Raw genomic sequence first — 22,473 nt, forward strand, 5'->3', positions numbered from 1 at the left:
AATAACAAGACTTGCGAATCGCGGCAACATGATTTGGCCTAGTGGAAACATGTGATAGAATGAGAGAAGTCTTTTTTTCTATGTAACATATTTTTCGTATCGATGGAGGTTTTCTTTCAGAAAGTGGCGGGCTGAAAATATTTATAGCACAACAGAGTGGACGCTGTACATAGGAGATCCTTCGACTTTATTGAAAGTAAGTTAATTTTAAGGAGTTTTGAAATCAGATTTCTTAGCTTGTATGGGTTTTTTAAACACAGTCATTTTGATTGTGTTTTTTTTCCCCGCTGTTACATGATGAATACCTTCAAGTCACTGATTTAAGTGAAATTTGATACATTCTGAGAACAGCAAAAATAAACAATTTAACATGTATAATTAATGTTATGCTTTTTGTACTTATGATATACATTTAGAAATGTGAGGTAGATATGGAGAAGCTGAGTCTTCTGTAAGTGTCAATTTTAATGCTTACAGTGCTGTACTTCTGGGTACTGTTTTTTTTTAAAAAAAAGAAATAGGCTTCACCTCAAAGAAAGCTCTTGAAAGCACACATCTTATTTGCATCCTATAACAATCATTTAAAATGTTTGACACAATTTTATGATGGTTTTACATCTCTTTTGCGCTGTTATTGCATCACTATTGTGAGACATAAGCAATGCAAAAGAAGCATCATGTTTCAAAATAGGCCTCATTTGTGAGCAGTTCTTAGCCATGTTCTCTTGTAATTACTCCTTTTTTTTAAAAAAAAAAAAATTTGGGGTTAGCTCCCGGTTCGCGTACCGGAGAGCTAACCGGAAAGCGAAAAAAAAAAAAACAGCTTGCCAGAGTGTTACACTTTCTAGCAATTTTTGTAAAAAGGGGAGGTAGTTCTGAAAAGAACTTTTTTTTTTTACTTTTTTGAACATTATTTCATTTTTTTGGATTTTTTGAACACTTTTTTGTTTTTTTTGTTGTTTTTTTAAAGGGAATGAACAGAAAGAGGTATTGAAAATGGCTCAACAGGAGCAAAAAAAAAAATTTAAAATTCTTGCATTTGGAACATTGGTGTTTCTCGAAAGCCAGATTAATCAATTTCACACTCATGTTAGCGCATGAAATTAGTGTTCCACAATACAAGCATGTCAGCTTTAGATGCACAAAATTTTTTTGTATGTTGGGCACTGTTTCGTTCGCCTCGGCCACTGACAGAGACAGATCAGAAGATGTTGAAGGCACCGAAGTTGGGAGGTTTTGTTGCAGTTCACGCATCTCTCCACGACTGTAGTTCAGTGGATGCCACCTCTGCATATGTCGGTGCATTGTGTGATTTCCAAAGCTGTATTTTTTATTTGTTCCTCGGGATAATTTTTTTTTGCAGATAAGGCACTTAGCATATCGTGCATTGACTTTTTTTTCTCCAGAAGGAATGCTAAAAAATTGCCATATAAAGCTTTCTTGCCGATGAGATACCCGGGGTAACTCTTGGACAAATTGTGGTCCCTCTTCTTCCTCTCCGTCTTCTTCTTCCTCTTCCTCCTCTATGTTTCCAATAAATTGTGGAGGGGGTCCTCTCTTCCTATTAGGAGATGGGGGTGGTGGTGGTGGGGGTGCAGAAGCTGAAGCTACTATTGAAGCCATCACAGAAAAAAATCAGGTCTTCCTTTCACAAAGTTGAAAGTCAGAGTGAGAAAAAAGGTGGGGGCTTTCATCATTTGGGAAAAGAAATAGTTCTCAACCAATGAAAAGTGTTATTTTTAGGTCACATGACCTAGTTTTACATCATTAGGAAACCGAAAGTGAAATGAACCAATGAAAACTTTAATAAACAAGTCACATGACCTGTTCCGCTCACGTTACGCGGAGCGCGCCGCGCCTCGGATCGCTTCCGGTTCGCGGTCCGGAGCACTTCCGGGAGCGCTAACGCGGCGCGTCATAAGACGCATTACGCGACAACGTGATACGTCGCGCTTCCGCGACGCGTCACAGATGCGCTAACGAAACGTTTACCGGTTCGCGTACTAGATCGCGGCATCAAGATGAGCTAACGGAAAGCTTCCCGGTTCGCTTACCGGAAGCGTAGAAAAAAAATATTAAAAAAAAAATTATCAATAGACATCTAAAATATATTTTTGGATTTAAAGAAGAATACATTTTACAGCTACAAATGTTAGCTTTTAAAAAACCAATGAAATTCACAGAAAAAACCATAAGTTATAGACCATATATAGTTAGGAATTTGCATTTACAAAACCTTGAAAATTCACTGAAAAAACCATAGGTTATAAACCATATATAGTTAGGGATTAGCATTTACAAAACCTTATTTTACTCGCATAAAACCATTAAAATTCCATATATAGTTAGATGCGCTAACTATATATCGCGCACCCGCAATCCACTGCTGATGATGTCACATATTACATCATTCATGACATGGTCAGTGACATCACTGATGACATCACTGATGACATCTCAAATGACATCACTGATGACATCTCAAATGACATCACTGATGACATCTCAAATGACATCACTGATGACATCACTGACAACTCAAATGACATCACTGACAACATCACACATGACATCATTCATGTGTTAATACGATGAACCTCTACAGACTCTGATATAACCTTAGATACACTCAGTGAAAACAGACACTCACAGATTGTCACTCATCCATGGAGTTACTCATACACCTAGACAGTCATGCAAAGAATCAATCACACCTCCAATTCCTCAACTATACAGTTATACACACCTTACTTATTGAAACATATTCTAACACATATTTACTCTCTTATACAATCACTGATACAAGTTTTCAATGATCCATGCAGCCACTCACACATTCACTGGCTCTTAAACACAGTAATTTATATATGTCAACTCTCGCATGTACTGTGTTTTACATATGTACTTACTTTGACATGTAGCATTGAGATATCCAATCACTCACCAATACACTCATGCACACATTCAACCACCCATACAGCTGTTTCCACATGCAGTTTTGAACCCATACATCTAGTGAATCAGCTGTTCACACATCTATGCACAGAGTCACACACCTCCCAGCCACTCACACACATACTCAGTCTCCCATACAAATACTTGGGCAACCAATCAATAATCCATATAGTTACTCATATAGTTACTGATCAACACATGCAGCAGTTTACAGAACAACAGATATAATGATGCACAAATTAATACAGTTTAATCACTAACCCATGCACTCAGTGAGACACATTTAATCACTCCCTCATACAATCAGTCATGCACCTACTAAATCCTTCATCCAGACACTTATACATCCACTCATTCTTCAATATGTAAGACATATTTTAACTTTACAGAAACAGACAGCCACTGGATGATGTCATCAGTGATGTCATCAGTGATGTCACTGACCATGTCATGAATGATGTAATATGTGACATCATCAGCAGTGGATTGCGGGTGCGCGATATATAGTTAGCGCATCTAACTATATATGGAATTTCAATGGTTTTATGCGAGTAAAATAAGGTTTTGTAAATGCTAATCCCTAACTATATATGGTTTATAACCTATGGTTTTTTCAGTGAATTTTCAAGGTTTTGTAAATGCAAATTCCTAACTATATATGGTCTATAACCTATGGTTTTTTCTGTGAATATATATATGTATATATCTTGTGTATTTGAATATTGTGCATTTGGCATCTGGGAAAGCCTTTTTGTTAGAGAGCATTGTGTAACATAAAACCCCAAGCCTTATTCTAAGAGAGAGTCCTTGCATTTTGTAAAATATAACCCTTTTCTAAAGGTGTTGTTTGTTTTGTGTTAAAGTCTTTTGCTGCTCTGGGTGTTGAGCCATCATGTGGGAGCTGTATTTTCTGATAGGTGCAAGCAAGACACCTGTTCATCCCAGCACAACATTTAATGTCTACAAACCAGCTAATCCTATGGATGAGGCCTTTGAAGGTCTTGTAGAATCTTACAACAAGCCCATTTGCTTGAAGGGGATTGGGTGTAGAGAACATGTAGGTTACCCCACATTCAATCCACATGGACTTCATGTATGGTGACAGGAAGCTAGTACCCCTGTCGGACACTACTTGCTTGGAAAACCCCATTCGGATAAAAGTCCCTATTAGAGCCCTAGCCATTGCAGGTGCAGTCCTAGATCTCAGAAGTATGGCATCTGCGTATCTAGTGGCATGGTCAGGCAAATTTAAGATAAATCTGTTGCCTTAGACAGTTGTAAGGTCCAAGGGCCCAACAGAAGTGGGTGACTAGTCTGACAATGCTCCTGCCCTTCCTCAGATGTTCTGCCAGCTGGATATTATTAGCTGGTACCAGTACAAAGGCTCTGCAGCACTGGGGGACTGCCAGCGCACAAATTGCTCCAGGCTCAGGAACCTTAGGTTGTTATATAGAAATTCATTCTCCCAATAGATCAATTGATCTACAGAGGTGTCACCAGCTGCCTGGGACTCAGCTTGCCACCTCAAGCCCTCCAGAGATGGTCACTCCTTCTGTGTTGTACAGATTTCCTCCCTGGTGAGTCCACCCTCAAATTGTCCTCCAGCAAGCTCAGGCAGGTCTCCCAGAGAAGCACTATACTCGCCGATAGGCTCCAGGGCAGTGTCCTCAGGTATCCTTTCTGTCATGAAGCTGATGCCTGATGGAATGTCTTTGGCTGTGACTTGAAACTGATGCCTGATTTCCCCATTTTTGACTGCCAGAGATCTGGGCTCCCCTTCCAGTTGTGTTGCTGATGACATAGATAACGCCTAAGCACTATAGTGACTTCTGGAATCAGTTCCAAGAAGGAGGAAAAAGCCCATGGGCAAAAAACCTCCATAATGACTTCAAGATGGTGGGGATGGTCTTCAGGCTACAAATCTGGGAAGAGGGGAACTTCAGGGAAACAATAGGATCCTAAAGGAAGGACTGGAGCGCTAGAACACACCACAGGAGACTTGGAAGCATTGTGAGGAAGGATTGAAGAGCTCTTCCTCCTTCTAGCCTGGCTGATGAGGGGTGATACCAATAACCGGTCCCAGGAAGCTCTTTACAGGTCCAAGGAAGACCTGGCTTGGCAGTTCAGGCTGGACTGTTATCATGAAGATCAGGGTCAATACTGAAAGGGAGGACCTCTCTGCACTTCAAAGACCGTCTTTGAAGTCTCCCCCACTTCAAAGGCACCACTGGGTATAAGAACTGAACTTCTGACCCTCTCAAATGAGTACACTTCTGGACATGTGGATACTCTGCCAGGAAGAAGGACGGCTGTGAGGCTGAAGGACTACCACTCTGTTGGACTGTTGCTTTGGAAAAACTGCTTTTCTGCTGTTCTGATATGCCTACTGCCCTCTCTGTCTGGGTTAGCACGACTGGACCTACACCACTTGAGCCTAAGGTGATTCCAAGGGCTTGCCTCCTGTTCTGCAGCCTCAGGGACATCAAAGACTGCCTACAACTCTCCAACCAGCAAATGGACTCTGCACTCTGTGAGTTCAATCCTGCCAAGTGTTGCCAATCCAGTTCTGGACCCTTGGAAGTGGGTTTCCTGTGCAGCAGCATAAATATCCACTCATTGTTGACTTTGCGCTGGTCGGAACAAACACATTCCCTTTGAATCTGATGCATTACCGGTTCGAGGACATCAAATCACCAAACGCTCAGCTTGACAATGAGACAACTTTACCCTCTCCAAAGGGATTGAAGGTGAGTGGGACAAGTTATTCAATCTAAAAAAGAAGTCCCTCCGAACTGAAGCACATGCAACATTTATGTTAGACTATCTAAAAGCTGGGGTGATCCCCATTGGTCTTAGAGTTAGGAACATTCCTGGACTATTTATTGAACTGCGCCACTTCCTTGAACAATGGGCACTAATCTCGAACAGATGCTCGAGAGATTATATAATGTTAATCATAGAAATGGCTCATGAGGTTCTTGCCAGTTTAGCTAAGGAAATTGAAGAATTGGAGGAAAAACTAAAAAAAGAGAATCCGGTTGATATGGGCCTTAAGAAACTAGAAGAAATTAGCTTAGAGGTCAACTCCTTCGCTTAGTATCTTATGAAACGGAAAATGGACAAATTTAGGAAGGATATACGGCTTTTTTCTCAGGAAAAGGCTTATCCCTATCTGACCCCACAATTTTATACCAACTCTGAGGGGGGAGATCGATACCAAGGGAACATGAGAGCAGGGAACAGACGAGTTCAAACTTTCTCCGACACGACAGATTCTGATGGTGAAAACAATGCTCACTATGATCCCAATTACAACACAGGGTTTCAACAACGCTCTGAGCAGTCTGACAGATCTAATGGTCAGGATAATTTTTTAGCCAACCGCCGAGGGAATACCAGATCGAGTCCGGACCCAATATTAGCAAGGCCCGGGCCGTCCTCAGAGGTATATCCAGACCCGAAACACGCAATACTGGAGGAGGTGAACAAAATCCCAGCATTCAATCTGTCAGACGCTCCTATATCCAAGGAGTCTTTGGCTCTGCTTTCCCACGGGCTCTTGTTTGTTCCATCTACCAAACTTAACCGATTCGAACTGATCAGAGACATACATGCCTTCTTTAGGAAAATCCGCCTAAAAAAGTTTTTCTCTACTAGACCTTCTCTTGTAGATCTTGAAAATACATCTGGTCTGAAACCTTCATCAGATTTCACACTGAGCCTCGATGTCCTTGGACCCGAGGTCGGTGTTTTTGAGAAGGCAGTCATGAACAAACTTGTTAATACACTAAAGTTTGTTCCATTTCCAGGGTATAACCTTCCTATGGAAGAAAATGTGGCCCTCAAACAACTCCGTGACAACCATGACTGGACAATTAAACCGTGCGACAAATGTGGGGGGATTGTGGTGTTTAACACATCTTCATATGTGGAGAAGATGAACAATCTTTTATCTTCTGACACCCATTATAACCACATCATGAGATGCCCAGAGATTGATTTAAAAAGACGCATCCTCTGTCTAGTGACTGAAGCTGTAGAGGAAAGCCTCATTAGTACAAAGGAGGCAGTATTTCTAACCCCCTCCTTCACTAGAATGCCCATTATTTATGGGCTTCCGAAAGTTCACAAAAATCAAACTGATCCTCCGATGCGTCCGATTGTTTCAACCATTGGCTCCGCCACGGAACCCCTATCTAAATACGTTGACCAATTCCTGAAACCACTTGTCTGCCAACTCAGGTCTTATATTAAAGACACTGGCGATTTCATCTCTAAGATAGAAGAACTTTCGTTTGACCCGGATTCTGAATTTCTGGTCACGATGGACGTGGAATCGCTATATTCAAATATTCCGCAGGAAGGGGCTCTTCTTGTCATTGAAGAAATTCTAAATCGACAGCCTGATCTCCCCAATGCCCCTGTCATTCGTCAAGTCAAGTCAAGTCAGAGAATTTATATAGCGCACTACATACCCAGAGGGTCTCAAGGCGCTTAGACAGGGGAGGAGGATTACTTGTCAAATATCCACGTTTTAAGTTGCTTTCTGAATGCTAGGTGGTTCTGGGTAAGGCGAAGGTAAGCGGGGAGTGAGTTCCATGTTTTAGCAGCCAGGTATGAGAAGGATCTGCCTCCCATGGTGGTCTTGTTGATGCGAGGTACAGTGGTGAGGGCTTGGTTGGAAGAACGTAGTTGGCGGGAGGGGGTGTAGAAGGACAGTCGTGAGTTGAGGCAATCTGGTCCGATGTCGTAGAGTGATTTGTGTGCGTGGGTTAGCAGTCGGAAAGTGATCCTCTTATTGACGGGTAGCCAGTGTAGGTCTTTAAGGTGACCGGAGATGTGTTCGTTGCGTGGGATGTCTAATATGATCCTGGCTGAGGCGTTTTGGATTCGTTGGAGTTTCTTCTGGAGTTTAGCAGTAGTGCCTGCGTAGAGGGTGTTTCCGTAGTCCAGTCGGCTCGTGACCAGAGCATGGGTGACTGTTTTCCTTGTTTCGGTGGGGATCCAGCGAAATGTTTTTCTGAGCATGCGAAGAATGTTGAAGCAGGAAGAGGATACGGCGCTGACTTGTCTGTTCATTGAGAGTGAAGAATCCAGGATGACGCCTAGGTTCCGTGCGTGGTCTGTCGGGATGGGTGCTTTTCCGAGGGCTTCCGGCCACCAGGAGTCGTCCCATGCAGAGGGGGATGTCCCTAAGATGAGGACTTCTGTTTTGTCTGAGTTCAGTTTCAGACGACTTTGTTTCATCCATTCGGCAACTTCTTTCATTCCTTCGTGTAGGTTAGTTTTGGCGGTGCTGGGGTCATTGGTGAGAGAAAGGATTCGTTGAGTGTCATCCGCATAAGAGATGATGTTGAGGTTGTGTTGGCGGACGATGGCCGCGAGGGGGCTCATGTATACGTTGAAGAGGGTGGGGCTGAGTGAGGATCTTTGTGGTACGCCACAGATGACTTCAGTGGCCTCGGACTTGAATGGTGGTAGGCGGACTCTCTGGGTTCTTCCGGTGAGGAACGAGGTGATCCATTCAAGTGCTTTTCCTTGGATTCCGATGTTATTGAGGCGTTGTAAAAGGGTGCTATGGCAGACTGTGTCGAATGCTGCAGAGAGGTCGAGGAGGATGAGGGAGACTGTGTCTCCATTGTCCAGTAGAGTTCGAATGTCGTCTGTTGCTGCGATGAGGGCAGTCTCAGTGCTGTGTTTTGCTCGGAAGCCAGATTGTGAGGAGTCGAGGGATTTGTTGGCTTCGAGGAAGGCGGCGAGCTAGTTTCTCAAAGTAGTGTTGGGAGAAAACTACTTCGAGTTCAACAGACAATACTTTCATCAGGTTAAGGGGGTGAGCATGGGGGCCTCATGTGCCCCTAGTGTGGCCTGTTTATACATGGGCCACTTTAAAGAAAAAAACATTTACAATGAGATTGCCCCATTCAATGAGAATGTCCGTGCCTGGTTGCGCTTCATTGATGATATCTTTTTCATCTGGAGCGGGGACCAGGCAACACTCAATGAATTCATTAGCTGGATTAACTTGGCTGACGCTAACATTCGTTTCTCTGCAAAAATCAGCAGTGAAAAAGTTGAGTTCCTCGACGTGTGGGTTGAACATCTTGACAAACAACTTTATGTATCTTTGTATACTAAGCCCACCGCAAAGAACACACTATTGGAGTATGGTAGTTTCCACCCACGAAGCCAACGTGATTCTATCCCATTCAGTCAATTTCTCAGATTAAGGAGAAATTGCTCTCAAATTAGAGATTTTTTGTTTCAAGCTGACCTTTTAAAGGTCAATCTGGCAGCACGGGGATATCCACATCGCCTGATCCGTGACTCATTCAAGCGTGCAAGGTACTTTAATAGAGACAGCATGTTTCAGAAACAAAATCGCGAGAAACAGGATCAGTTGGTATGTATTACCAGACATTCTACGATTGACAATAAATTGCGGCAAGTGATCAACTCTAATTGGCACATTTTAAATACCAGTGACCCAGAAAACCAACTGAATAAACCAATTTTTGCTTTTCGTCGGAACAAAAATCTCCGTAACCATCTAGTTCAGGGTCCAGTGCAACCACAAAAAGCACCTAAACAAATGGGTATATTCGGGCTACCCCTTGTTAAGGGTAACCATCGCTGCGGGACATGCCAGGCGTGCCCCCATGCCATCACAGGTAATAACCTGAAGATTGGTAAGCACAACATTCAGCACAACATTCAACTGAAGAGTATGAGTAACTGCCGAACCACCAACACAATTTATGTCATCATATGCCCCTGTGGACGGCCCTACGTTGGCGAAACAGGACGTGAGTGCCGAACCCGGATTGGGGAACATAAGTCAAATATTCGAAATCAGAAAAGTGGGGCTCCACTTGTGGCACATTGGACCATGGCCAAACATTCAGAGAATGATCTCAAATGGTCCATTCTTGAAAAGATTCGGAACATCCCTGGCAAGGATGCCACACTGCTGAGAAAAAAACGTGAGGTGTACTGGATCTTTTTTCTTGATTCTGTCAATATGGGTTTGAACGAGTGCTGCCCATGGGAGAACGCTATCTTGTAGGGATTTTCCTATCTGTTTAAAACCATGAATATGGTTATTCTATGCTGCTGTGATCGGTGCGATTTATATTTGTCCTTATGCTTATGTGCACCCTCGCATATATCTGACACCTGGGTGCTCTTTAATTTGCTCCTTTCCAGGTCGGATCTTTTGGATGGATTTTCCATAAAAAAACCCGTGATAGGCCCGGGCCGCTATGTTATCCTTATTTCACTGGATTGGGTGGATCTGTCCCGTTATCGCTGATTGCTTTAAGTTTTCCATCTTTGGTAGGGTGACCAGACGTCCCCGTTTTCCCAGGACGGTCCCCGTTTTTGGAGAAGTGTCCCCGTGTCCCGACACTTTTCTCCAAGTGACTCAAATGTCCCCGTTTTCAACCAGTGTCCCAGGTAAACACAGAAATGTCCCTGTTTTTCATTGTTCCAGTTGAGCATGCGCGTGCATGCTCTCTTTGCACTGGCATTTGCTAGCCTGTGATGTTTTATTGATTTTTGGCAAATATATGCTGTAGTCCTTACAAGTGTAAATGTAATAAGAAGAACTAATGCTGCTGTGTAAAGGAGAGGGGTGCCAATAAAATACCTCAGATTTGTTGTCTGTAATGCTTCATCTCGGTCTGTGGACGGAGGTGTCGTCGTTGTCCCTTTTCTATGTCTATGACAGCTGTCAACTAATTCTATTGCAGGACAGGATGCTCCGATTATGCTTAGTCTCATTTCTTTATTGAAATGCTCAGCAGCCAAGTAAAAACCACATTACCCAGAAACACTTGGGTAATAACCATAGAGTCTTGTTAGTATAAATAGCTGTACAGACAATCCCACTTCCTCTTTCTTTGCTGCTCCGCAGCCAGTTAAGTGCTTCTTACCTTATTATTGTTATTTGCCTTGCACTTTGTATTGCTTAAGCGGCGACTGTTTAGTTTATCTGCCGCTTTGTTTTCCGCGCGTATTGCGCTTCTTGCGCTTGCCTTCGCCATTCCGTTCGCGTTGCGTTTCGGTGGCGGCGCGGTTGGGTGCGAGGCATCTCCGCCCTGAAGTCGGGCGCTTTGTGCCTGAGTTCTTTATTTTGTGGAGTGGTCTATTGGGGTCAGAGCTGCCTCGCGCTGCTTGCGCGAGCTGCTCTCCTTCCTGTTCAGGCGGCCGGTTTAACGCGCATGCGCGTTTGATATTTCCGGCGCTCCGTGTTGTTTTCCTCACCGGAGCTTCTCAGAAGGTCGTCCCCTGCGACGTACATGCCCACGAGCCTCCAGGATTGACCCTGTCGACGCCGGTGTCTAGAAAAGGACGCTGGTTGTAAAATTTTGCATAGGCCTTGCCTAGGGTGGTATTTTTTGATGCAGTGAGCCTTCCCTCCACTCTCTATACTTATTTCGCCTGTATTCTCTACAGCTTTGGCTTGCTGTGAGGGTTTTTCACCCCCCTAAATTGAGCCTTTGGCTTGTTTATACTTGCATTCCTCATTGGTGGGCATATCTTTTCACATCCACTGTGAACCATGAGTGAATATTTTTATGACGATGAGGAGGAATTTGATGAAGAGGCTCCAGACTCCATGGAGCAACATTTGGTGGAAGCTCTGGACCGGGGTGTCCAGCACTCGATGAATAGAGCACTAGTGCGTGCTATCACGCCTCTCAAGAGGCATCTGACAAAATATGCAGAACAGCAGGGTTGGGTCCCTGCAGCTAAGAAGTCGTCATCTTCTCCTGCCAACCCTCATTCTTCTGTCTTCAAGAAATTGGCCCTGTCCTTGTCCTCTGCCAAGTCGGACGTAGTTCATGAAGAAGGAGAAAGCGATGAACTACAGTCTTCGTCTTCCTCAGACCCCGCTCCTCCCCCTCCCAAGAAGAAGAAATGCAAGGAGCATTTTGTTGATGCGTCTTCAACTCCGCCAGTTCTGACTTTTGAGCCGGAGGACATCATACACCCCCAGTCCACGGCTTGGCTTCCTTCACAGGCTGTGACGGAGTACGTCCAGCAGCACATTCGCCAACCCTTTGAGAAGGAGGTACGTGCCCGTCTCCGGTCTGAGTGCCCGCGACCGGACTTGGCGGATCATCTGGCGGAGACTCCTGAGGTTGATCCTACTATGTTAACGTACCTCCGCAAATTTGCGAAAGACCCCAAAAAGGGTCTGGATAGGTCCTGGCGGGCTTGCCAGGATAAGGTGTTAGATCTTCTGGGTCCCCTCACCAAAATGTTGGATCTTGGTTTCCTGGCTAAAAGTACTAAACGGATGGTGGATCCGGATGAACTGATTAATTGGGCTCAACGCGCCATTTGCCAGTTGGGTAATGCCAACTGTGCGCTCTCGGCTGAGAGACGCAGATCCATTTTGCTGAAGCTTGATCCTAAGTTGCAAGAATTGGCTACCTCTGAGTCGGGTCCTGCGGCTCAGGGTCTTCTTTTTGGGCAACCATTTTTGAAGGAGCTGACCAATTTTGTAAATACATTCAGCGGCCTGGATAAGGCTCAAGCGTCTCTCCGCCGGACCCTTCGTCCGGTTTTCAACAGGGCCGGTAGAAGTAGAGGACGTTCCTCCGGCCGTGGTCAGCAACAGTCCTCCCAGAAGGGGTACCAGTCCCAGAAAGGACAGCAGGACTCGGGTTATACCCCTCGTTCAAACTTTTACCCCTCAAGAAAGGGACGTGGCCAGTTCAAAAAAGGACGTGCAGGAGGGTCCGCCGGCGGCTACCACGACTCCGCCACTTCAGGTGAGCATTCTTCCTGCATGCAGTGTTGTTCTGGGGGGCAGGATTCGCCATTTCCTAGAGAACTGGCGATCAATCTCCAGCGATGCATGGGTGCTGGAGACGGTTCAGGGTTTCAAACTGGAATTTTATCATCCTGTGCGTCAGTCCCGTCTTCCCTTTCCTCTCCATTTCTCAAACCAAAGTCGAGAGTTCATCACAGAGGAACTCAGGTCTCTGGAAGCCAAGGGGGCGATTGTGCCGATGGTGCGCCACCCTCAGGGCTTTGTCAGCTCAATCTTCCTTGTGGAGAAGAAGGGAGGGGGTGCGAGGTTGGTCCTCAATCTGAAGGACTTCAATGCGGGAGTGGTTTACCGCCACTTCAAGATGGAGGGAATCCATCTATTGAGGGATCTACTGAGGGAACGGGATTGGATGGCCCGTCTAGATCTCAAGGATGCATACCTCTCGGTTCCGATTTTTCCGTCCCATTGCCGCTTTCTACAATTCCAGTGGCTGGGGACGTGGTATCAGTATCAGGTTCTCCCGTTCGGCCTTTCGTCAGCACCGTGGTGCTTCACGAAACTGTTACGTCCGGTCGTGGAATCTCTCCGCAGTCGGGGAGTGCGCTTGATCATTTATTTGGACGACATCCTCCTGTTGGCAGATTGTCCGATAACACTGATGTCTCACCTGGCGTGGACTGTAGACCTGCTCCAGTCTCTGGGGTTTTTGGTGAATGTTCCCAAGTCTGTACTTCAACCTACTCAGGTAATAGATTTCTTGGGCTTTCAAATCAATTCCCTTTCTTGTCAACTTCTGCTACCTCGTCAGAAGGTTCGTTACATCAAACGGGAATTGAAGTCTGTTGTGTCGAATCCGACTGTGTCGTTGAGATCTTTAGCTCGAGTTGTAGGACTTTTAGCGTCCTCTCTGCAGGCGATATTTCCGGCCCCACTGCATTACCGGGCGTTGCAATGTTTGAAGATCCAGCATCTTCAGAGGGGCCTTCGCTATTCCGATCGCATCCCTCTGTCGGAAGAGGCGAAGTCGGAGATGACGTGGTGGTTGCATCACATGGAGGCCTGGAACGGCAGGGCCCTCTTCGGATCCTCTCCGGAAATAGTGATCGAGTCGGATGCCAGTCAATGGGGCTGGGGAGCCCGTTGCGGTCAGGTCTCCACAGGGGGGCGTTGGTCCCCCCAGGAACGCTGTCTCCACATCAATTGTCTGGAGTTGCTGGCAGGATCGTTCGCGATCAAATGTCTGTCTCCGCTTCAGTCCCGCTGCTGTATACTTCTCCGAATGGACAATGTATCAGCAGTTCGTTATATCAACAAGCTCGGGGGGACTCGTTCGAGGTTGTTGGCGGAAATCGCCAAGGAGTTTTGGCATTACTGTCTGCACAACGGGATCACTGTTATTGCGGAGTACCTTCCGGGTTGTCGCAATGTGGTGGCGGATTGGAATTCCAGGTACCTGAAGGATTTCAGCGACTGGAGACTCCATCCGCGGGTATTTCGACAACTTATACGGACCTGGGGCCCTTGTCAGATCGACCTCTTTGCGTCCCGGCTCAATGCACAACTTCCCCGGTTCTTCAGCTGGAGACCGGACCCGGAGGCTCTGGCGACGGATGCATTCCTTCAACCGTGGCCGACCTCCCTATGTTATGCGTTTCCCCCGTTTATGATGATCCCCAGGGTTCTGGCTTATGTGAAACGTTTTCAGGCGGAGCTGATTCTGATCACTCCTCTGTGGCGAGCTCAGCCTTGGTTCCCTGTTCTATTGGAGATGACTTGCGCGTTGCCATTTCTTCTGCCTCAGAAGCGGAATCTCCTGTTAGATCCGCTTCAGAATCCGCATCCCCTAGTTCAGTCAGGCTCTCTCCTTCTCCTGGCGTGGCGAATTTCGGGGAACGGTGGGCTGTGTCAGGCCTTTCTTCGGACGCTACCAAACTCCTCAGCAACGCCTGGGCACCAAATACCCACAAGCGTTACAGAGGTTCCTGGAACCGTTGGAGTGACTGGTGTGCTCAACGGCAAGCTGATCCAACATCTGCAGATGTTTCTTTAATTGTCAATTTTCTGGCCTCCCTATATTCGGCCTCGGGTCTAGCGTACCGTACTATTAATAATTTCCGCTCTGCTATTTCGGCAGGTCATGTTCCGATTGACGGTAAGCCTGTGGGGGAGCACCCTTTAGTGTCTAAGGTCCTTAAGGGCGTCCGTATGACTGTTCCTCCACGTCCCAAATATGTGGCTTTATGGGACGTCTCGGTTGTTTTGAGGTTTCTGGAAGCCTGGCCGGTCAATTCCTTGCTTTCTCGCAAGCAACTTTCGGCCAAGCTTACAATGTTGTTCTGTTTGCTTTCTTGCAAGAGAATTTCTGACGTTCACGCATTGGACCTTGCTGGTCGGAGTTTTACTCCTGAAGGGGTTACATTTCGCCTTTCCCGGCGTACCAAGACTGATACTGAGGTTATCTCTTTCCCTTCTTTTCCGGCACGCCCCAATCTTTGCGTGGTCCAATGCCTCAAGGCTTATGAGGTGAGTACTTCTCTTATTCGATCTGATATGCAGGGTCAACTGTTCATTGCATTGCTGAAGCCTTTCCGCCCTGTTACTACAGCTACTTTGGCTCGCTGGGTACGGTGGCTTATGGGAGAGGCAGGGATTGATATTTCTGTTTTTGGAGCTCATTCTGCTCGTGGTGCCATGGCCTCTAAGGCTTTTTCACTGGGGGTCACATTGGGGGACCTTATGAAAGCTGCTGATTGGTCAACAGATTCAGTGTTTAAGACTTTTTACTTTAAGCCTGTGCCTACGGTTGCATCTGTGGTGTTGGACGAGCTTTGAACAAGCATAATCGGAGCCTCCTGTCCTGCAATAGAATTCAAAATTTGCAAACATTCGTGACAAGAATTTTCAATTCTATTAAGGACTAGGAGGCGAGGATTATCCCACCCATAGATTATACATTGTATTACTGAGGATTGATTTGCATTGTTGTTTCAACTGTATATTTTGCATTGTCTTCTTTTCCCACCCTTACTTCGAGTTATGTATGATGTTTGGGATGGCTATTACGACTTTGTGTCTTTTTCAGGTTCTGATCCCAAGTGATGCACCTCCGGTTCCTCGTAGGAGCGCCTGTTTTCTTCTCTAAAGAAGTCTCCTGGTTTTTCTGCCTTCGGCTGTTTGGGATGTCTCCCTTCGTTGCCTTTGATGAACTGTTCTTGGATATTACATTGACTTTTGGATTGTTTGCTGTTTTCCTGGATTCTCCTCACCAAAGAAAGAGGAAGTGGGATTGTCTGTACAGCTATTTATACTAACAAGACTCTATGGTTATTACCCAAGTGTTTCTGGGTAATGTGGTTTTTACTTGGCTGCTGAGCATTTCAATAAAGAAATGAGACTAAGCATAATCCTCGCCTCCTAGTCCTTAATAGAATTGAAAATTCTTGTCACGAATGTTTGCAAATTTTGAATCCTACTTTTATGTGAATCGTTACTGCAAACCGTAGTCCTACTTCTATGTCTATGACCTGTCCCCGTTTTTTGTTTTGAGAATCTGGTCACCCTAATCTTTGGGCCCTGCTCTGGCCCCTAATGAGGCTCTCTCCCTTTAAAACCTCAATCGTCCTCCGGGTCCGATCCGGGTTTTCATTTGTGTGCTCCTCATTAGCTCGAGCCCGCCCCTGATCAGTAAGGAAACCCGACCCGGGTTTTCATTTGTGTGCTCCTCATTAGCTCGAGCCCGCCCTTGATCATTAAGGAAAGAAAGAGAAGGAGGGAAGGGAGGTGTGTCCTCCCCATGCTTTAAAAACCGCGGGAACCCGGCTTAGATTTCCTGAACGCCCGGACTGCTGTGATTGCCGCCGGAGGACCCGAGAAGAGAATCACTGACCCGTATCTCGGAGGTAAGCTCTTTAAACTTTTGAGGTTCCCAGCCCTAATTCCAGCCTGTTGGCTTTGGTTCTTGTACACAAGGTATCTTTTCCTGGCCGTTTGTTTTAAAATCGAAATCGCTGACCCAGCCTTGTATGCACCACAATCGTGGATTGGCTGATAGAGGAAATGCAAATAACTGCTGGCTCTTACGGAATACGGTGTTATAATGTAACACCTCAGTCCCCAGAAACGCCTTTGATTTTAATTATATACGGTGTCAGAATGTAGCGTTTCAGTCATCCAAAACGCCCGAGATGTAATTTTGTTTTAGACATCAGTTTCGGCATACTTATATCATCTCCTGCTCTCTCTATGTTTAAAGCCCCGAGCCTACTAATAGATCCGTCTTGGCTGGACAATTACCAGGCCTTTGAGCCATGAAAATCAATTTCTGGGAAGAAGCGGTTTAGAACAGAAATATCTCGCCTGAATAGTAAGTTTTAAAGCACGTTTGTTTACGTGAGGTTTAGACATCTTTATGAAGAACTTTCGCTACCACTATTAACTCTCCCTCATATTTTGTTTACAGGTTATCTGTTGCTCAAGTTTTGCTTTAAAAAAATGGGCATTTACAACACTTTGGCGGAGTAAACAAGCAACTGCTACTATTTAAGATCCTTAAGTAAGTCTTAATTTAAAAGTAAGGAGTGTTACGACACGCCCCCTTGACAGAAATTTTAGAAACTGACGGAAAAAAAATGTCTTCCCTGTCTCCTAATAGAGTCCATCCTGATTCAGTTTTTTCATTCTATCTAACCGGCCTGAACCTCCTGGAGAAACGGGAGTGGCACCTTGCTCTCACGTTGTGGATCTAAGGTATATGTTATCATAGCTCTACATTACTTAGACCAGAAAAACGCCTCCAATAACCCCATTGATAGATTCCTGTGAGGGCTAATTACAAGAGCTCCTATTGTTGTCCCAAGCTTTCTCTCCTGTACATGGTGTGCAATGTCTTTTTGATATATATATATATATATATATATATATATTTTTTTTTTTTTACATTTTGTATTGTTTGACTAGCGTTTGTTTGTCTTCCTCAAGGGATTCCTTTGCTTCATGACCCTTTTGGGCTAATAATTAATCACAGTGTGATAAGGCCTTTATTAAGTTGCACACTTCTTTGAGCTCGCTGCACGCACTCTGTGAACTGAACCTTATCTGCCTAGAATACGACTGTTACAAGAAGGACAATATATAAACTTGACTTGGTCTCAAAACTAATTATTTTATCACGGACATAACAGTGTTAGCCTCTTCAAAGACCCGTGTATGTAACTGTATTTTAGAAAATGAAGTGAAAAGAGAATATAATTGTGTATGTCGATTCTAAAAATTGTCTCTTTTGTTCATCACAGAGTGACCACGGCTGTAAAACTGTACTGTTCCCCCCTTTTTCTCCCCCTCGTATACATGCCCTGAGGAAGGTGCCGCCGTAGATCGGGCTTGGCACCGAAACGCGCGTCGGCGTGGTGACCATCTTTCCTGCCTACACCATCTGGCATCTCCCCAGCAAGTTGCTGAGAGGATACCGCAGAATTACCTCAGTGTATTTGTGTGCGATGGGTTTTGAGGTTTTTGTATTTTGTCAATTGAATGAATGGATTGAATGTGTTAGTTGATCTCAGTGGAAAGAGTCTGTGTTTTAAAATGAAAGATGAGAGGGTGCATAGGGGATATGTATTTATGTATATTGTGATTCCATCACTGTGCTCTGCATTTATTTGAAGGATGATGTTTTTACATGTTTCTGAAATCAAATTTATATTTTGAAAAATGAAAATAAAACTATATATATATTCTGAAGCTGTGTTGAGAATTTGATTGTGGTGACCGTGGCCGTCAGTGAGCTCACAGTTGTGTTGTTTGACTATTGTGGGACTCTTTATGAGCCCTTAAACTAAAATATATAGGGCAGACCTCTCTTCTTTGAATTTGGATTTATTTATCCCCTGCCAGTCTGCCCTACATCTATTCCAGGGGGCCCCGTCTTATATTTAGTGACAATGAGACAACGCCTGCCTCACAAGCGTCTTCCAACTGCGTAACTTGGAACCAATGCATCCCCTACAATACTAAGGATTTCCACCACCTCCAACCGATCCTCAAATCTTGTTCCTTGCCGTCTACATTTCCTCTGTGGAGATACTGTTTGCAACGGGCCCTGAGTGGTTCCTGTATCCGACCTGCGCTCTATCGCGTTCGGCCTGACTTTTCAGATTTGACCCGGTCCAGCATCACTAGATCGCCCCGTTGGCATTTTATGCTTCTAAGCACTAGATTTCGAAATATTCTTTAAAAATGTAGAACTTCGGTTCTACGTATTCGATTTTTGTCATTTTCATCTTGTTTTGCTCGATAAATTAAGCTCTATTTTACTAACCAGGTGTGGTTTATTTTTGTGAGATATTTTCACTGTTTAACTATAGTAAGTGCTGCACAAATACTTTACACATTGCCTCTTGTGTTAAACCTGCTTGCTCTGTGCCAAGCTACCAGAGGGTGAGCACAGGTGAATTTATGGTGTGCAACTGACTTACTCTGAGTAGGATTGTGGTCCCTACTTAGACAGGGTACATACTTCTGCCAGCCACAGACCCAACAGGAAGACACACTGAATTTATAAATAGCACCTGCTATGAATTATAATCTGAAAAAGGATAGGAGTACCATGTTTGACATTTTAGATCATAAAATACCTCTATTGCCCTGATGACAATTTTAAACTGTGGGACACTGCACAAAGACTAAGGGCCTGATTCACAGAATGAACTTAAGACTAAATCCTAAACTTACTACTATTTGGTATTCACAGAATGGACTTACTACTTTCGGGATTCACAAAGTGAACTTACTACTTTCGGGATTCATAGAATGAACTTACTACTTTCAGTATTCACAGAATAGATTTAAGACTACTAACTTTACGTCCGCACTCAGGCCGGAAATGCCGGCCCGGAGGCGGAGTTTCCGGCCTGGAGGCTGAGCTTCTGGGTTGGGGCGGAGCTTGTGGCCTGGAGGCGGGGCTTGCGGCTTGGAGGCGGAGCTTCCAGCTCGGAGGGGGGTATTTAGATATGGCTGAAATCTCCACCTCTGGGCCGGAAGCTCCACCTCCAAGCCACAAGCTCCGCCTCCAGGCCGTGATCTCCACCCTCAAGCCACAAGCTCCGCCTCCAGGCCGTAATCTCCACCCTCAAGCCGTAAGCTCCGCCTCCGGGCCGGAATTTCCGGCCCGAGTGCGGACGTAAAGTTAGTAGTCTTAAATCTATTCTGTGAATACCGAAAGTAGTAAGTTCATTCTGTGAATCCTGAAAGTAGTAAGTTCACTCTGTGAATCCCAAAAGTAGTAAGTGCATTCTGTGAATACCAAATAGTAGTAAGTTTAGGATTTCGTCTCAAGTTCATTCTGTGAATCGGGCCCTAATTCCGCAAGCATTAACCAGTACCCATTACCCTAGGCCTTCTTGCATCCCACTCTTGATGCACCAAGGCCTAGCCATACCCATGACCACAGATGCTGTACAGAACTCTGCTGCTGTTTGGCTAGGATCGCCCTGTGCAAATAAAATACGCACTTTTGCACACCACATTTAGACCAGGCTTGTGAGATGCACTGCTGGAGAAGCTGTGTGCGGTGTGTCTTCAGTTTGCCAATGGCTGACATAGGAAAAGGTTGCTTGTAAAGTGTAATCATGTTGCCCCTGAAATGAACTGTCAAGCACCTTGGCTGTTTGGCACTCGCTACCCCAGCAACATTTCTCTGAAAAACATTGTTACCCTGCAGAGAGTTCAGACCATGCTATAAAACGTATCCCAAAATAAAATCAATGTACAATAAAGGTCAATGAACCCAGAGTGATACCGACCTGCAGGTAAGGCCAGCAGCAAAGAGAATAATCGCCACAACATCCACCATGTTCCAGAACTCGCTGATGTACATTCTGCCTTTAGCCACAAATGTCATGCCTTCGTTGTCGTAGAAGAGCTACCAAAAACAAGAACAAGGTTTTTTAATGCTTTGACGACAGTGGCATTCAAATCAGTATGGGCCTGATTCAGATCTTGGTGGACAGATTACTCCGACACAACGGTGGTGGAAATCCTGCCGACGGAAATATAATTACCATTATATCCAATGGGATTGGTATTTCTGCAGATGAGACGGAGTAACCCGTTTGCCAAGATCTAAAGCAGGCCCTATGTCACTTTGTAAACCTGGACCTTCCTTTGCTGTGTAGAGCGCTCTGACGGCACTGTGGTATGTTATGTGTATCTGTTAAGTGCACTATCACCTGCGAGGGTATCCTGGCACTGGTCCACAATACGCAGAGCTGCTTAAAAACAAATAAATTGCTGCTCATACACTTCATGAAAACAATGCTAAGCATCACATCCGACCAATGTGCCTACAACTTCCAGGCAAGACCACGCCAGATGCAGGAAGTCAAAGCACTATGCATTCCGATTCAAGAAAATATTGTGAAAATATATCCCTAAGGAATCAAATACTTTAGTGGGAACTAGAAAGACAGTTGCAGCGGCGGTAGTGGGGTCCAGGTCGTTAATTTAATACGATTAATGCATATAGGTTGTGGGAAGTAGAGCAGCCTTGGATGAATTTAGACTAGTCTGGTCTGACCAGGAATGGTAGCAGAAGGATAGGATGATTGGCAATGAGTTTGGCAAATATTTTGGCATCACAATTAATAAGGGAGAGTGGTTGGTAGGACCCACATATATGAGGAGACCTACTGGGTTCAGTAAGGTAATTATGAAGGCTTCTCTCATGAATGGCGGTAATATTTTATGTATGAATGCTTGTTTATATATTTCCAGTAAAACAAGGCCCAGAATGTCTCTGTATCTTTTGTAGAAATCAGCCAGGAAGCCGTAGGGTATCCGGAGATCTTCCAGTCTGCAGGCCCATTATTGTGGTCTGGATTTTGTCAAGTTCAAACTGTTGTGGCAAAAATGTCCTGTGTTTACTGCGCAGCCAAGCTAAAGTGGTATATTTGACCCTGCTACTTGCGTGGGGGGTTAGGGTGTTGTGAGTAGTATAGTATCCAGTGAATGTGGCTATAATGTGGTCAACATTTTGGTGGCATTCCCCTGTTATGTCTTCGATCTCCATGATTTCAAGTGTGGCCCGGGGACGCTTTAACAAGAGCGCTTGTTCCATGGTTATTTACCTTCACTATACGAGTGTGCTTTGGCATATTTTCCCAAATATATGCTCCTCCTCTGCCACCCTTGGCATACTCTGAAAGTAAATGCGGGATATGTACTTCTGCTCATATGGTCTTGGGGCTCCCCAGTTTGTCCTCCTGGGTTTTGACCTTGCATTCTAATCTGTCAAGGTGTTATTTGAGTGATATATGTACTCCATACTGCTCTTCAATGCAAGGCGCTCTCGGTATTGCCCTAAATACGTCCCAGACAGTGCCCCAGTGATCCACCGTGCCAATGTTATGCTTTAAGTATTCAAAGATACCCTCACACGCCTTCTCAGAGAAAACCTGCTCCATCAGGAGATCTGGGTTGAGCTGCCATTGTCCCCCTTAATGGCAAGTACTCGATCAGGCAAAGTTTCATCAGGACACGCAAGTGGTCAAATCTATAGGGGGAGCCAGAGGGCTGGCTTGAGCTCTCACTCTATTTAACTCAAGAGGGGGCTGGGGTGCCAAGTGAAATAGCCAATAGTGTTCAAATACAAATGTAAGTTGAGTAATTCCCAGCCGAATCCGCTGAGCAGGTCTAATCTGCATCCAGATGATGAGGGACGAGCAACAGAGGATGGCTAG

General features: G+C 45.0%; 1 protein-coding gene and 1 long non-coding RNA gene across 3 annotated transcripts in view; one reads left to right on the top strand and one right to left on the bottom strand.

Moving 5' to 3' along the window:
- LOC147693358 (transient receptor potential cation channel subfamily M member 2-like) overlaps positions 1 to 22,473 on the bottom strand; it is a 624,327-nt gene that overhangs the window by 269,622 nt on the left and 332,232 nt on the right. For both annotated transcript variants that reach the window (XM_086933682.1, XM_086933681.1), the window contains one exon: positions 20,539 to 20,657. In XM_086933682.1, the coding sequence (XP_086789808.1) occupies positions 20,539 to 20,657 (119 nt within the window). The remainder of the gene's footprint in view (positions 1 to 20,538; positions 20,658 to 22,473) is intronic.
- Positions 17,199 to 18,475, top strand: LOC147693359 (uncharacterized). Its single transcript, XR_015299255.1, has 3 exons — positions 17,199 to 17,291; positions 17,391 to 17,485; positions 18,031 to 18,475. It is a non-coding gene; the product is annotated as an uncharacterized LOC147693359 (long non-coding RNA).

The sequence above is a fragment of the Lissotriton vulgaris genome, chromosome 8, assembly GCF_964263255.1.
Source record: "Lissotriton vulgaris chromosome 8, aLisVul1.2, whole genome shotgun sequence".
Classification (NCBI taxonomy): domain Eukaryota; kingdom Metazoa; phylum Chordata; class Amphibia; order Caudata; family Salamandridae; genus Lissotriton; species Lissotriton vulgaris.